Source organism: Sorex araneus, chromosome 1 (assembly GCF_027595985.1).
Source record: "Sorex araneus isolate mSorAra2 chromosome 1, mSorAra2.pri, whole genome shotgun sequence".
In the NCBI taxonomy this organism is placed as follows: domain Eukaryota; kingdom Metazoa; phylum Chordata; class Mammalia; order Eulipotyphla; family Soricidae; genus Sorex; species Sorex araneus.
The window spans coordinates 51,533,248-51,549,176 of record NC_073302.1 but is presented as its reverse complement, the minus strand read 5'-3'; the positions used below and the strand labels follow the sequence as shown (position 1 = coordinate 51,549,176).

The window sequence follows — 15,929 nt, the reverse complement described above, 5'->3', positions numbered from 1 at the left end:
AAGACTGTATATCAGTTTCACCTCCAACATAAGGATAACCGTTTCCCCTATTAAACCAGATACCTTGAGTAAACCAGGTGCCTTGAATTCCATGGAACCCAGCTTTTGAAAGTTATTGACAAGAGATAGAACTACTTCACAGGAATTGAGACAAATACTATTCTGAGGTGATTTAATCAAAACACTTAAGTATATAAGTTTTAATAAATAATACTGGGGGTGGAGCCATAGCACAGCTTGTAGGGCGTTTGCCTTGCACACAGCCAACCCGGGTTCGATTCACAGCATCCATTACGGTCCCCCAAGCACCGCCAGGAGTAATTCCTGAGTGCATGAGCCAAGAGTAACCCCTGTGCATCGCCAGGTGTGATCCAAAAAGCAAATAATAATAATAATAATAATAATAATAATAATATTTTGCTGGAGAGATGGTACAGTGTTTAAGGCACCTGCTTTGCATGCAGCCAGTTCAGATTTGATCGCTGGCATCCTGTACAGTTCACAGAGCACCACCAGGAGTGATTCCCTGAGAACAAAACCAGAGCCATTCCAGGACAACACCAGGTGTTGCCCCAAAACAAAAGAAATGAATAATTTAAATTCAGGTTGCTTCTCTTTGACAATTTAATAAATAACACTAGCATAGGTGAAATAATGTTCCAAATTTTAATGCATCATAGTAACAAAATATATTATATAAAATAATAAATATCAGATTGAGAATCAAATAAATAATAAATACATAAATAAATAACATCTGGGTGATCCTCTCTGAGGAACCTTTCTGAGGCTGAATATTTTTTAACATGTATTCAACATGTATTCATGTATGTAATAACATGGATAAAGTACTAGCTGAATCATTTCAATAAATTATATAATTTAAATTTATGTAAGCGGCTTCTCAAAAGTCCGTAGCCATGTGCAATGTCTGATGACATGTTCCTGATTGAGGTGCAGTTCACGAAGACTCCAGGTCTTCATCCTTAATGCTCCACCTTCCTTGCAAGGCTGCCGAGAGCGTCAGGGATCTCATGATTTCCACTCTGACCACCTCCCACGCACACTCGCTGTATTTCTTCTCTCGCAGGTAGCGAGCGATGCCCCGGAAGTACCTCTTCATGGCCACGGTGGAGCCCCAGAGGCCAGGGGCAGAGCCCTCGTCTGCACTCAGCTGCACCAAACACGAGTCCAGGTCTTCCAGCTGCCGGTGCAGCCCCGTGCGCAGCGGCTCCAGGAGGGCCGGGCTCCAGGCGGCCGCCGAGCCCTCTCTCAGCAAGAGCTGCAAGAGCTGCTGGAGCATCTCGTGCAGCGCAGACAGGGCCGGGGCCTTCTGCAACTGGCCGTCGGCCACCGCCTCCCAGGGGAAGCCGAAGTCTCTTCTGTCCCGCAGACAGGACAACGGGGACACTCTCCTCATCTGGCCCAGCAGCTCCAGGTTCCTCCTGCTGACCAGGACGAGGTTGTGAGGAAGGACACAGCCCAGAGAGCCAGCAGGGCCCCAGCTGAGTGGCCATGAGCAGAGGCAGCAGGAGGGCCATTGGGAGCGGGAGGAAGGTGCTGGTCTGGCTGAGCTGAGCTTAAGAGTCTGGATTCTCTGATGACGTTATCTGAGTGTCACCCTTAAATAGGCTACCACTGCTGTCTATTGCAGCCCATTTTCTGGTTGTCATAGAAGTATTCTCCATGTGACTTCAAGCAAGAGCTTAAACTTTTGATTTGGTGAGTCACAAAATAAATAGAAAATGTGTATGACTGCCAATGAAAAATCTTTTGTTTTCATGGCATTAGTGTGAGTAGGTAGGTATATCTATGCACTCACTGTTTCCTTTACGATTCTTGCTCTTCTATGTCTTAGGAACATAGTTTCAGACCTGTGCCTTCCATTGTGTACACAACCCTTAGATGAGGTAGGAAGACAATCTCTCCCCAGCTTGCAGGTGACTGTGTTTGGGGAAACCAACCTGCCCTTGTAATTTGGTCCTTACAAACCAGAGACGTTTTCCTTTACAATCTGATTTACTTAGAGGGTGATGCATATTAACAAAAGAGCTTCTCTGATACTGTCCTATTGGAGACATTTGTGCATGTCTATTGGTTCTGCTTTGTAGGCTCACAAGGTCAGGATAACACATACTTTATCCTTTTTCCAACTTTTCTTACTATAGAGCTGAGGTGACACCCGGGCTATTCTGGGATCTCAGCAGGAATCCAGGTTCTGAGGAAATTGTAGAAATGTTAGGAATCGGTTAATCCCTACATCCTTTTATACTAAGCCCAGCATTACCTCATACACAAGGCAGACATCGCATCTAGGAACACAATCCCTCTGGAGTTAGAATTCTCAAGCTACATTTACTGCAGCCCAAACATGTATCGCAGTACCTGAAGAATCTAGAATTCTCCAATTCTAGGGGCAATTGTTTCATTGTCCTCCTAAGGTAAACTTCAGCACCTTCCCCCTTGTCTCTGCATTTTCAGGGTGACTCTTCCACTATCCCCACCTTTTCTCCAGAAACCAAGGGATGAAAAACTGAGATGGTGAGTATTTCTGTATAAAAATAAAAAGAAAGGGCGCGGGCGAGGAAAGGGACGCCTCACTGCACCGAGCCAGGCCCAGGGCCTAGGGCAGCAGCTGTCTCTCCCGCCACCTGAGTTCGGTAGCCTCCAGCCACTTCCCCCACCCCGGGGAGGTTGATGGCGAAGATGTGGCAGGCGAAGGAAGGAACGGAGCCATGATGGTTGGTCTCACTTGCAGTTTATTCCAATCTTCCCTCTATACACTCTCTGTCCTCTCTACACCTTTCCACCTCTATACACTTTCCACCTCTATACACTTTCCCCCCTTCACCTTCTCTCCGAACCCCTTTTATTGATCATGGCCCTTCCAAAGGGCGCATACATTGACGTCACCAAAGGCACCAAAAGATCTTACAGGAAGAACATTGAGGCAACATAATTCTCTTGTATCTGCAGGCCGTTAATCTAGGCCCCCCCCCCCCAAGAAGATACAAAACCAAAACTGAAGCCTTCTTTGGGCTGAAAGCACTCGGATTTACATCCCAAAGACCAGGCTGGGCTGCAGCCTGGAATCTACAATGTCAAATCAAGCCTGGCTAGCACCTTAGATCTGCCTGCGGGTCAAAGATCAGCTAGGTTTCTGTGACAAAAGGTTTCTGTGACAAAACTCCAGAAGGCAGCTGGAAAAGGGGAAATATTCCAACAATTTCTGCTTGAATTGTGGTCTATTGAGTCAAGGTTCGGTCTGAGGTAAATACAAGTAAAGGAATTTAAAACAGACAAAGGAGCTGCACCATTCCTTTCTTTTATTTTCAAGACCTTAGACTTTTTTTTTAATTTCAACTTTCTAAGAAAGCAAAATTCTACAAAATTCTTTGTGTAGACACAAAGAATAAATAAATGTAGGTCTGAATGGTATGAGAAGGATAGCAGGAATTGATCTGACCAAGGCCAAAATCACATCCAGAAATTAGCAAAGTACAAGAAATTGGGTAGTAGAGATTATGACAGAGGGGAAGAATAAGAGCAGACACAGAATTACACAGGCAAAACTATGGTGATGTTTCCTACATTTTCATTGAGAATATCTGCTCTATTCTAGGTAGATGATTTGGTGTCCTCTTTGTAAATAGACACCCCAGATTTTCTTTGAAAAATTCTCATAAAAGAATATATTTTGTGTGACTTGAATAAAATGTTAATTTCTACCATGTAATAAAGTAATTTTTAACCCTTTGAGGGCTGATTTATTTTTTGCTTTTTTGGGGTCACACCCAGCAATGCACAGGGGTCACTCCTGGCTCATGCACTCAGGAATCACCCCTGGTGGTGCTCAGGGGACCATATGGGATGCTGGGATTTGAACCTGGGTCGGTCGCGTGCAAGGCAAACGCCCTACCCGCTGTGCTATCACTCCAGCCCCAAGGGCTGATTTTTTTATTGGAAGTTGTTACTGTGACTTCTGTGATTTCTTGGGATCCTAGGAATAAACTAAAGCTTTGCAGAGTCCACTCAGCAAGGGCCAAACAGGACCTGGACTGAGTAGTGAAACCTTTGGATTAGAACCTTGAGATAGGCCTGTGCTTTTATTGCAAACATTGTTAGTGACATAATGCATTGGAGAAAAATTAAGCCCTTACAGTGGCCAAATCTTGCACTGAATTACACTATGTTTAGTTGAATAAAATAGCAGTTATTAATCAAGCGTAAAGCATTGACCAGGTCTTTACTTGCTTATAAGGTTTAACAAGTTCCAACACTCACTGGTCTTGCTTTGTCTCTGTTCTATCACACCTGCACAGCCAGAATACACTAAGGCAGACCTTGGCGGGGTTTGTCCAGTGTGGCTATCATCTGGGTTGAATGCTGGTTGTAATCATATGCACAAAGCACAGTGAGTCATTTCCTATTCTGACTCATTTTGCATAGGCAGCTGATCCCTCTAAGCTGTAGGCTCTTTCTCTTCAAATGGCAGATACTAGAGTCTGAATGTGTGTGATATGCTTCGCTCCCAAATCTATAAGTTCAAGTCCTAGTGTCTGATAGGATGGCATTAGTAAGTGGGGCACTTGGGGAGGTGCTTACATACCAGGGGACCCCAACCTCAGGAAGGAGATTAGTGGCTTAAGTAAAGCCTCAGACATACTTCTCTTTTACAGATACTTGATGAAATATTTCTAAAATAATGGTAATGAAAATAAAGATGATATATTTTTAAAATATTTGAGAGCCACCTTTTGGCTCTCAGATACTTGTCCGCTGATATAGAAATTGGTGGTCTGAATGTGCCAAATACACCTTTGAATGTGCCAAATACACCTTTCTGGGGTGCTGCCTTCTCTTTGGTGATTGTTTCATGAGGAAAGAGGAGGCTTGAATTTCTCCCCTGACAATCTCCCAGGCACACGCACTGTATTTCTTTTGATTCAGATAGAGCTTGATTCTTTGGAAGTACTTTCTCACAAGTTCTTTCATTCCCGAAGAGAGACAAGCTGGGCTGCCCTGTTCTCTGGGTTCTAGATGTAGATGTTCCAGGCTGTGATGAAGGCTTGAGAGTAGCTTCTCCAGGACGCTGCGGGTCCAGGCAGCGAGGCTGTGCTCAGTGCTGAAGAGCATGAAGATGTGCTGGAGCATCAGTTGGTAGAAACAGGCGCCTTGACTCTTCTGGATTGGGGTGCTATTGCCTCTCTTCCAAGGAAATTGGAAGTGTGCTCTGTCATTCAGGCATGAGTGAGACGGGGTGTTTTGCAGTTGACTCAGAAGCGTAGCTATTTTCCCTCTTTTCACTGTTTTCCAGAGCCTGGCTCCATTCTTGAGAGCAGGCAGGGAGGAGGTAGAGCATCACTCCTGCCATCAGCAAGTACTTGGGCACCATGGCGAGCTTCAGTGCTTCCCTGAGCGTCCTCGAGGGGGCGCGCTGGCACGGTGACAGCAACTCGTGGCGGTTTTTCTATTAGCTGGTTCCCAGCAAGCGGGATTCTGCTGGAGGGCGCGCAGGTGGCGTTTCTGGGCGTTCTGGCGCGAATTCAAAAATATTGGAAGAAATTTGGCGATGCAACAGGGGTTACTGGCGATATGGGATGCTGGGAACCGAACCCGAGTCGGCTGCGTGTAAGACTAACGTCCTACCCACTATGCTACCGCCCCAGTTGCTCCGCCGGTTGCTTTATGTCCCTGAAGACTAGCGCCACCGCGGCGGCCGCGACAACTCCGCCAACGCATCGCCCGGGCAGAGGAGCCCGTGATCGCCCGGCTGCCCGCCGCCTGATTCGGTGCTTGACTCTCGCTGGAAACGCCAGCAAAAGCGTTTCGGGCAACTTTTGGAGTCTACGAGAGAGGGGAGGCTAAAGATCAGGGCGTGGTTGGTGGTTCGCACAGAATCGGACGTTTCTGAGCCGTGAGTGCGAATTGTGAGCCAAGGCGCGGGCACAGCTGCAGCGCCTCGCGGTCCCGGGATGCCCGCGGGGTGAGGGCGGGCGCGACCCCAGGGGCCAGAAGCCCTGGAGGATGCGCTGGCGGCAGCCTGGCACAGTCCCGGACTCTCCACACCCGCGTTTAAGTGCGGGCGGTAATAAACGCTGAAAAAGCAAAGTTGGATTAGACTTCAAATAATTTTATTAATGAGTAATAGTAATAGTAATAATTGTATGAATAGTGATTTAATAATTCCTAATATATATTTTTACTATTTAGATATTGAAATTTGGAGCAGTTTATGTTAAGTGAATTTAACTTAAAAAATTAGAACATTCAAGATTAAAATTTATATTTCTTGGGATTGGAGCGGTGGGGCATTTGCCTTGCCCGCAGCCCACCAGGGTTCAATCCTGCGCATCCCATATGGTCCCCCAAGCACTACTGGCAGTAATTCCTGAATGCAGAGCCAGGAATAACCTCTGAGCATCGCTGGGTGTGACCTCCCCCCAAAAAATATACTTCTTGGTAAAATGTGACCTACAAGCAAACTGCCCGAGAGAGAGAGAGAGAGAGAGAGAGAGAGAGAGAGAGAGAGAGAGAGAGAGAGAGAGAGAGAGAAGGACAGAAGAACAATTTCAACCACTGACATAGAGACAGGCTGTGGTGCGGGTGGGGTGGCAGGAGGGATATGGGGAATATTCGTGTTGGGAACTGTACACTGGAGGGATGGGTGTTGGAACATTGAATGACTGAAGTCTTATCACAAAAGCTTTGTAACTGTATCTCATGATGATTCAATAAAACATTAAGTAAAAAATAATATTTTATACCTACTCTTTAAATTATGTTTACTTCGGTAATTAAACTTCATATTTAAGGTTATATTTATTTAATTATGAAATCACCTTGCTATCCAATATTTTAAAATCTAGCCAGTTTTTTTTTAATATTTTCAAGTTTACTGTTTTCCCCTAAGAGATTTCACATGTTAGATATTTTCTGTTGCCTCAAGGGGAAACTTTATGTCATTTTTATCTAACTTCAGGTCTGTCCCGACCCTCGGGACTTGGTCAACGTGGGTAGCCGGGAGAGGGTGCGAAAGTGAAAAGGAGACAGACAAAAGGAGAAAGAGACAGACACAGACAGACACAAGAATGGGAGAAAGCTCCAATTTATTTCTCCTAAGCTAGTCTTTTATAATTGATTATATGAGGAAGTGGGCAGAATGGGAGAATAGCAAAGAATGCAAACATTTAACAAAACTGGATGTGGGCCCCGATGGCAGTTTCCCTGGGCATTGTTCTGCAACCTTTCCCAAGAAGCGGTTGTTCCTAGTTACAGGTCAGTTTGTACTGACATATTGGTTCCCAGGCATGGGTTTTTGGCTGTTCTTAGGCATTGGTTCCCGGCACAGGTCATTAAAATTTTTTTCACTCAAACCCTCTATATCTTGTCTGTGGTTGTTTGAGGCCACCTGGCAGTGCTCAAAGCTTAATCCTGGCTGGAGATTCGGGGATGACTCCAGGTGAGGCTTGGGGAGTCATTTGGGGTGCTGGGAATTGAACGCTGTCTGCCGCAGGCAAGCACCCTGCCCACTGTATGATCAGTCCACCCTGACCTAATTAACACATTTTTACTGTAAATGTTTTGGTTATAATAGAAGCAAACTTACCAATCATATTTTCAAAATGACTCTCTTCTTTGCTATGTTTTAGTGATACCTTATGACCTATGTACTTTCTTTAAATAATTTATGTCAGGTGCCAGATCAGTAGGACAGCAGGTAAGGAAGGATGTTGTGGAGAAGTGAAATGAAATGAAACGAAGCAGGACCAAGTCGGCTTTCAGCCTTTACAGATGTTTCTGTGCAATTCCTGCCTTTTCCTTCTTGATTCTGCAACCATTTCATTTTTGCAGCAGCATTTTGTCCGGCAGCCAAAATGCCCCTAGAACAATCACTCCTCAAAACCTCTTTTCAACATTTTGAAAAAGCCTAGAGCTCCCTATTCACTACATTCTCTCTGGATTTTGCCAAATAGAATCCTTGAAGCTAAAACTCACAAGAGATCACACATGCCTGTGTGCATGGTAGTAAGGTGGAGGGAGTGGAGAAGGAGAAATGAAGAGATGGATTCAGTAAATCAGTCCGGGAGAGGATGGGAGAAAGAGTGCCAGGTCTCAGGATCTGCCAATAAAGAGCAGCCATCAGACCACTCCTCACTCAAACCTGAGCTGAAGACTGAGTGTAAATAAGTTTCACCTCCAACATAAGGGTAACCATTTCTCATATTTTCCAAGATGCCTTGAATCCCATGAAAGCCCAGATTTTGAAAGATGTTTATAGGAAATGAACTACTCCACAGGACTGAAGACAAATACTTTTCTGAGGTGATTTAATTGAAACGCATGAGGATTTAAGTTTTAAAATGAACACTCAGCTGGAGAGATGGTTGAGCATTTAAGATAGTTGCTTGTATGCACTCAACTGAGATTCTATCAGAGGCACTCTGTTTGGTTCATGGGAGCACCACCAGGAGTGATCCCTGAGCACAGAACCAGGAGTAAGCCCTGTGTAACACCAAGGGTGGCCACCCCAAAAAAGAAATGAATAATTTAAATTCAGTTAGCTTCTCTTTGACAATTTAATAAATAACACTATTATAGGTAAAATAATGTTCCAAATTTTAATGCATTATAGTAACAAATAATATTATATAAAATAATAAATATCAGATTGAGAATCAAATAAATAATAAATACATAAATAAATAACATCTGGGTGATCCTCTCTGAGGAACCTTTCTGAGGCTGAATATTTTTTAACACGTATTCAACATGTATTCATGTATGTAATAACATGGACAAAGTACCAGCTGAATCATTTCAATAAATTATATAAATTAAATTGATGTAAGAGGCTTCTCAAATGTCCGTAGACATGTGCAATGTCTGATGGCATGTTCCTGATTGAGGTGCAGTTCACGAAGACTCCACGTCTTCATCCTTAATGCTCCACCTTCCTTGCAAGGCTGCCGAGAGCGTCAGGGATCTCATGATTTCCACTCTGACCACCTCCCACGCACACTCGCTGTATTTCTTCTCTCGCAGGTAGCGAGCGATGCCCCGGAAGTACCTCTTCATGGCCACGGTGGAGCCCCAGAGGCCAGGGGCAGAGCCCTCGTCTGCACTCAGCTGCACCAAACACGAGTCCAGGTCTTCCAGCTGCCGGTGCAGCCCCGTGCGCAGCGGCTCCAGGAGGGCCGGGCTCCAGGCGGCCGCCGAGCCCTCTCTCAGCAAGAGCTGCAAGAGCTGCTGGAGCATCTCGTGCAGCGCAGACAGGGCCGGGGCCTTCTGCAACTGGCCGTCGGCCACCGCCTCCCAGGGGAAGCCGAAGTCTCTTCTGTCCCGCAGACAGGACAACGGGGACACTCGCCTCATCTGGCCCAGCAGCTCCAGGTTCCTCCTGCTGACCAGGACGTGGTTGTGAGGCAGGACACAGCCCAGAGAGCCAGCAGGGCCCCAGCTGAGTGGCACCAGGGCCATGAGCAGAGGCAGCAGGAGGGCCATTGGGAGCGGGAGGAAGGCGCTGGTCTGGCTGAGCTGAGCTTGGGGTGAACCCTGGAGTCTGGGTTCTCTGAAGACGCTCTCCCAGTATACCCCTTAAATAGGGTACCCAGATTTTCACTTTTGCCCTCTACTTTTGCCCTCTACTTTTACTTCCCATTTTCTGGTTTTCATTTAAGTTTTCTCCATGTGGCATGAAACAATGTCTTAAACGTTTGGTGGGGGGTTGGGGGGCAGAAAAATGTAATTTTCCCAGGAAATTTGTATGACTCAATCCAAATGTATGCTTGGCAGCCATTGAAAAAGTTCTTTCTCTGAACGACAGAAGTGTGTTAAGGTAGGCATAAAAGTATACTTACTTTTTTGTTAATTATATTTGCTCTGCTATCTTTTAGAAACAGTTTTAGACCTATGTCTACCACTGTCTACTCACTCCTTAGTTGATGTAGAAAGAATTGTGGGTGTCTGTAAGTGTTTGGGGAAACCAGCCCTCCCTTGCAGTTCTCTAGTAAAAACAAAGGTAGTTTTCATTTACTTTTGATTTACGTAGAGAGTGATGTATATTACCAAAGGAGCTTCTCTGATAATTCCCTATTAGAGACATTCCTATAGGTCCATGTGGTTCTCTTCACTAGGGCCATAAGGTCAGGATAAATAGAAACTATGCAAGAAAGCAAAATTCAACATGTGTGTAGACACAACATAAACGTTGGCTCCAAAGTCTGTATACAGAAATTGGTCACACTGGTCAATGGTTAGAGCTTGTCACAAATGTGTGTGTCTTTGTGTCTGTGTGTGTCTGTGTGCTCACGCCGGGCAGGTGAGAGGGGAAGAGCAGTTAGAATTGATAAGAGACCAGTATGACAATAACAATTAGAATAGATCACTCTGGACAGAACCACTGAGTGTTTATAGTTGGTCAAGTTATATACATGATAACCTTCTGTATTGAGAACCATAGTGCTCAGAAGGAAAGTTAGAAAAACAGATCGAGAGAAGAGGAGGAGAAGGAGGAGAAGGAGAAGTGGAAGGAGGAGGTGGAGGAGTGGGAAAGAGGAGGAGGAAGAGGAGGAAGAGGACGAAGGAAGAGGAGAAAGGAGGAGAAGGAGGGGAAAGAGGAGGAAGTGCAATCACTAAACAACTAGGAATCCCACAGCTCTCTCTCTCCACCTGCAATCTGTAGTCTCATGCCACTACCCTATCCAGGACGCCCAATGCCATGGACGGACGAAGGAGGAAAGAGGGTCAGGCTGGCTGGTGATAAGGTGCTGTTTATTTCATTCTCCCCTCATGCCTGTCCCAATCTCACTAAGCTCCTCATTCCCATCTCCTCCTGTCTCCCTTGCTCATCTCTCTGCACTCTGACTCGCTGCCTTGGTCTCTCTCTAGTCTCTCCCAATTCCCAGCATTGGGGGTAGCAACCACACATCTAGGTGGGGTAGCACAATCAACATATCAAAGCCTTCTGACCACCTGCAGCCAGGAGATCCAGCTCAAGGGCGAAATACCACCCAGGGATTTTTTTTCTCCTTTCATTAGTCCAATAACCATTTAAACATTCATCTTAATTAATAATATTAGTCATGTTGTATGGACACAGTAAGAAATAAATTAAGCTTGTAGGGGACGCTCTCTTGGGGACATCTCGCGAGAGATCTCAGACTACAGTGCTCAGGCCAGATTAATCTTTCCTAACCCTAGCAGGGTCCTAATCTAGTTGTTACTTTTTGGATCATGACACAATTTGTCCATGACCATATTCTTAACTTATAATTATTATGGCTCTTTGGCCTGGCCCATTTCAATGCCATAGTAGGTCACAGCTTGCCCTGGGTCCATTCAGTCCCTCGTAGGGACCCTGCTTTTGAATGCTAGGAAGTAAGGGCAACTGAGGCTTAAGTCGAGAAAACAGATGCCCAGGAGTGAATATCTTTCTGAATAAATTAATTCCCAACTTACAAAAGCATAGCATTAACTGTCTTCCAGTTTTAGAAAATACAAAAGTACATTACTCTGAATTAACTATGCAAAGGACATAAGGAGAAGAGAAAAGCAATATTTACAAGTTAACAGAGTCTGGTTAGGAGGTAAAGGTGATTGACTGGTTAGGGAAGTAGAGCACAAAGAAAGAGTTTACAAATAAACACAGAGGCATGGGAGTGCCTTGCAAGCACTGTGAATGGGTGCTACCACCCACATTCCCAAGAATTTCAATACAATTTATAGTTATAAAAATTATTTATTTAATAAAATTGATCATGTTATTCTCTTTAACAGATAGTTGACAATATATTTCTAATATAATGCCACCTTTTGGCTCTCAAATATTTGCCTGATGATACATATATTATTTTCCTTTGGGGTCTTAACCGCATTTGAATTGATTTGAGAATGCCAAATAACACCCTTCTTCTGGTGTGATATATTCTCTTTGATGATTGTTTCATGAGGAAAAAGGAGGTTTGAATTTCCCCCCTAACAATCTCCCAGGCACATGCACTATATTTCTTTTGATTCAGATAGAGCTTGATTCTTCGGAAGTACTTTCTCACAAGTTCTTTCATTCCCGAAGAGAGACAAGCTGGGCTGCCCTGTGCTCTGGGCTCTAGATGTTTCAGGCTGTGATGAAGGCTAGAGAGTAGCTTCTCCAGGACGCTGCGGGTCCAGGCAGCGAGACTGTGCTCAGTGCGGAAGAGCATGAAGATGTGCTGGAGCATCAGTTGGTAGAAACAGGCGCCTTGACTCTTCTGGATTGGGGTGCTACTGCCTCTCTTCCAAGGAAATTGGAAGTGTGCTCTGTCATTCAGGCATGAGTGAGACGGAATGTTTTGCAGTTGGCTCAGAAGCCTAGCGATTTCCCTCTTTTCACTGTTTTCCAGAGTCTGGCTCCATTCTTGAGAGCAGGCAGGGAGGAGGTAGAGCATCACTCCTGCCATCAGCAAGTACTTGGGGACCATGGCGAGCTTCAGTGCTTCCCTGAGCGTCCTCGAGGGGGCGCGCTGGCACGGTGATTTCTACTGGCAGCGCCTTTTCTCTGGATCCCTGGAAGCGGGATCCTGCGGATGGCCACGAGAGGGCGCGCGGGTGCCGTTTCTGGGCGTTTTGGCACGCGTCCAAGTTAGCAGCCCAGGCGCGTCACTGAGTGGACATCGCGTCCGGCCGGCAGCTTTAATAGTGCACTGAAGCCCAGCGCCGCCGCGGCCGCCGCCGCAGCTCCTTCGCCGGCGCATCGCCCGGGCAGATGCGCATCGCCCGCGCATCGCTACGATTGCCCGGCTGCTCTCCGCCTGGTTCGGTGCTTGACTCTCCTGGAAACGCCAGCAAAAGCGTTTTTAGGCAACTGTTGGGGTTTTTGAGAGAGGGGAAACTGAGGATCCGGGCGTGGTTGTTGGTTCGCGCAGAATCGGACGTTTCCGCGCCGTGAGTGCGAATTGTGAGCCAAGGCGCGGGCACAGCTGCAGCGCCTCGCGGTCCCGGGATGGCCCCGGGTGAGGGCGGGCGCGACCCCAGGGACCAGAAGTCCTGGAGGATGCGCAGGGGGCAGCCAGGCACAGTCCCGGGACTCTCTCACCAGAGTTTATTGCGGGCAATACTAAACGCTGAAAATCGAAGTTGTATTGGGCTACTTCAAATAATTTCATTAATGATTAATAATTGAATTACGATCACGATAGCCCGTTAAACACCGATTTCTCGGGCGGGCCCAGTAGCATCTCATTTTGTCCTTTCCTGAGATCTTTGAAGTCCATCTGGACTTGGCCCTCCCAACGATGTTGCACTGGGGGCTCTTCAGGGTCAGGGGAATGAGATCCAGCTTGTTACTGGATTTTGCATATAAATGCACCATGGGAAGCTTGCAAGGCTGTCCCATGGGGGCAGGAAACTCTCAGAAGACTGCCAGTTTCTCCCAAAGGGAGAAGCAGGCTAAAGATATCGCGCGGCCAAGCTTGCTTTTAAGTCTCTGGATGTTGGCCGTTGATGGGATTACACACACCTGGGTTCCTCTGCTGGTACCTTCATGCATGAGGCCTGTCCAAACATGTAGAGATTAAATAATTGTATGAATAGTGACTTAATTTCTAATATAGTTTTTAATATTTAGATATTGAAACTTGGAGCAGTTTTTGCTTTAATAATATTTATGTTAAGTAAATTAAACTTAAAAAATCAAAACATTCAAAATTAAAATTCATACCTACATAAAACTATATTTTATCCCTAATCTTTAACTAATGCTTACTTAGGTAATTAAATTTCATTTTTATGTTTATGGCCCTTGGTGGGATTACACGGCACTGGGGGCAGTCCCTGGGTGTGACCTTCTAGCTACTGGAAGGTGGGAAATCTGGGTGGAAGAGGCCCAGTCCCAATCAGAGCAGGCTTGGAGGTCTCAGCCCCCAAGTCCCACACACCTGGGACCTGTTCCTTCATGTGTGAGGCTTGTCCAAGACCAACTTGCAGAGACTTTAAAACCAAGCTCCTTAAGAGTGGTGCAGAGAGTCTCTTGTTCCTGTGCCTGGCTGTCTTCCCTGGGCCCTTGGAGGGGGTGGGCTTCAGGTTCCCTACCCGCCCCAGCAGAGTTTCCACCACCAAAGACCTCCGGAGCCTAGCCATAGCCTAGCCATAGCCATGCTCAAGGCTCCTCTCCACACATTCAGACAGCCTCACGCATGAAGGAACCGGCAGGGGAACCCAGGTATGTGGGACCCGGGCCTGAGACCTCCATGCCTGCTCAGATCAGGACTGGGCCTCCTCTGCCCAGATTTCCCATCTTCCAGTAGCTAGGAGGTCACACCCAGGGACTGCCCCATTTCCATGTAATCCCACCAACGGCCAACATCCAGAGACTTTAAAACCAAGCTCCCAGAAGACACCTTATAGCCTAGGTCTCCCTCTGGGAGAACCTGGCAAGTTACCAAGAGCTTCCTGTCCACATGGGAGAGCCTTGCAAACTCCCCATGGCGTATTCATATGCCAAAACCAGTAACAATGATGGGTCTCATTCCCCTGACCCTGAAAGAGCCTCCAATGTGGCACTACTGGAAAGGACGAGTAAAGAGAGGCTTCTAAAATCTCAGGGCTAGGATGAATGGGGAGATGTTACTGAGACCACTTGAGAAATTTGACTATCAACAGGATGATGATGATGATGATGATGATGATGATGATGAAGATGTTTAAATTCATTTAACTATAAAATTTTTCTTGATATTTGGTGGAAGCAGGTTTTTTAATATTTTCAAATTTACTCTTTCAAATTTAATCTATCCCCCGGAGAGTTTTGACATATTGGATATTTTCTGTTCCTTCAGGGAAAGATTTCTGTAACTTTAATTTAAATTATTTTTTCACTTGAACCCACTTTGTGATACTTGTGACGTTTGTTTGTGGTCACCTGGCAGTGCTCAGAGCTTACTCCTGATTGGAAACTCGGGGATGACTCCTGATGAGGAGTCATCAGGAGTCATCCCTGAGGCATGGGGATGACTCCTGATGAGGCATGGGGAATCTATTGGGGTGCTGGGAAATGATCGCCATCCATAGCATGCAACCACCCTGCCCACTGTAGGATCACTCCAGCCTGACATAGCACATATCCTTAATTGTATATTTTTTGGTTACAATGGAAGCAACCTACTGATCATATTTTGAAAATGGCTCTTCTTCTTTACCATGTTTTGTGATACCTTATGATCTATATACTCTCTTCAAATAGTTTATTTCAGGTGCCTGAGTCATAGGACCGTGGGTAAGGAAGGACATTGTGGAGAATTGAAATAAGATGAAACATAGCAGAACAAGGTCAGCTTTCAGCTTTACAGAAGCCCTGTGCAATTCCTGCCTTTTCCTTCTTGACTCTGCATCCATTTCATTTTTGCAGCAGCATTTTGTCAGGTCACCAAAATACCCCTAGAACATTCACTCCCCAAAACCTCTTTTCAACATTTTGAAAAAAATGTAGGACTCTCTTCTCACTACACTTTCTCTCTGATTTTGCCAAATAGAAACCTTGAAGCTAGAACTGGCAAGAAATCAAACATGCCTGTGTGCATGGGCAGTAAGGTGGAGGGAGTGGAGAAGGAGAAATGGAGAGATGGCTTCAGTAAATCAGTCCAGGAGAGGTTGGGAGAGAGAGTACCAAGTCTCAGGATCTGCCAATATAGAGTAGCTGTCCTTCCCACTTCCCTCTAGCAGACCACTCCTCACACAAAATCTCACCCACTCGAGCTGAAGATTAAGTGTAAGTCAGTTTCATCTCCAACAAAACGGTAACCATTTCCCCTAGTAAACCAGGTGCCTTGAATTCCATGGAACCCGAGATTTTGAAAGATATTGACCAGAGATAGAAGTACTCCACAGGCATTGAGACAAATGTTCTCCTGAGGTGATTTAATGAAAGCACTTAAGTATTTAAGTTTTAAAAATTA

At 45.7% G+C, this 15,929-nt stretch overlaps 1 protein-coding gene and 1 pseudogene across 1 annotated transcript; both read right to left on the bottom strand.

Annotated features, from left to right (window-relative positions):
- Positions 1-961: 961 nt before the first annotated feature.
- On the bottom strand, positions 962-1,541 carry LOC129399776 (interferon omega-1-like; annotated as a pseudogene).
- Positions 1,542-8,916: 7,375 nt separating this feature from the next.
- Positions 8,917-9,504, bottom strand: LOC129399686 (interferon omega-1-like). The gene has a single exon (XM_055120729.1). It carries the CDS (start codon positions 9,502-9,504, stop codon positions 8,917-8,919), a length of 588 nt encoding a protein of 195 aa, XP_054976704.1.
- Positions 9,505-15,929: the final 6,425 nt, after the last annotated feature.

Bases quoted from the DNA above. Each gene is read 5' to 3' on its own strand.
- LOC129399686 (XM_055120729.1), bottom strand. From the start codon at position 9,504: ATGGCCCTCCTGCTGCCTCTGCTCATGGCCCTGGTGCCACTCAGCTGG.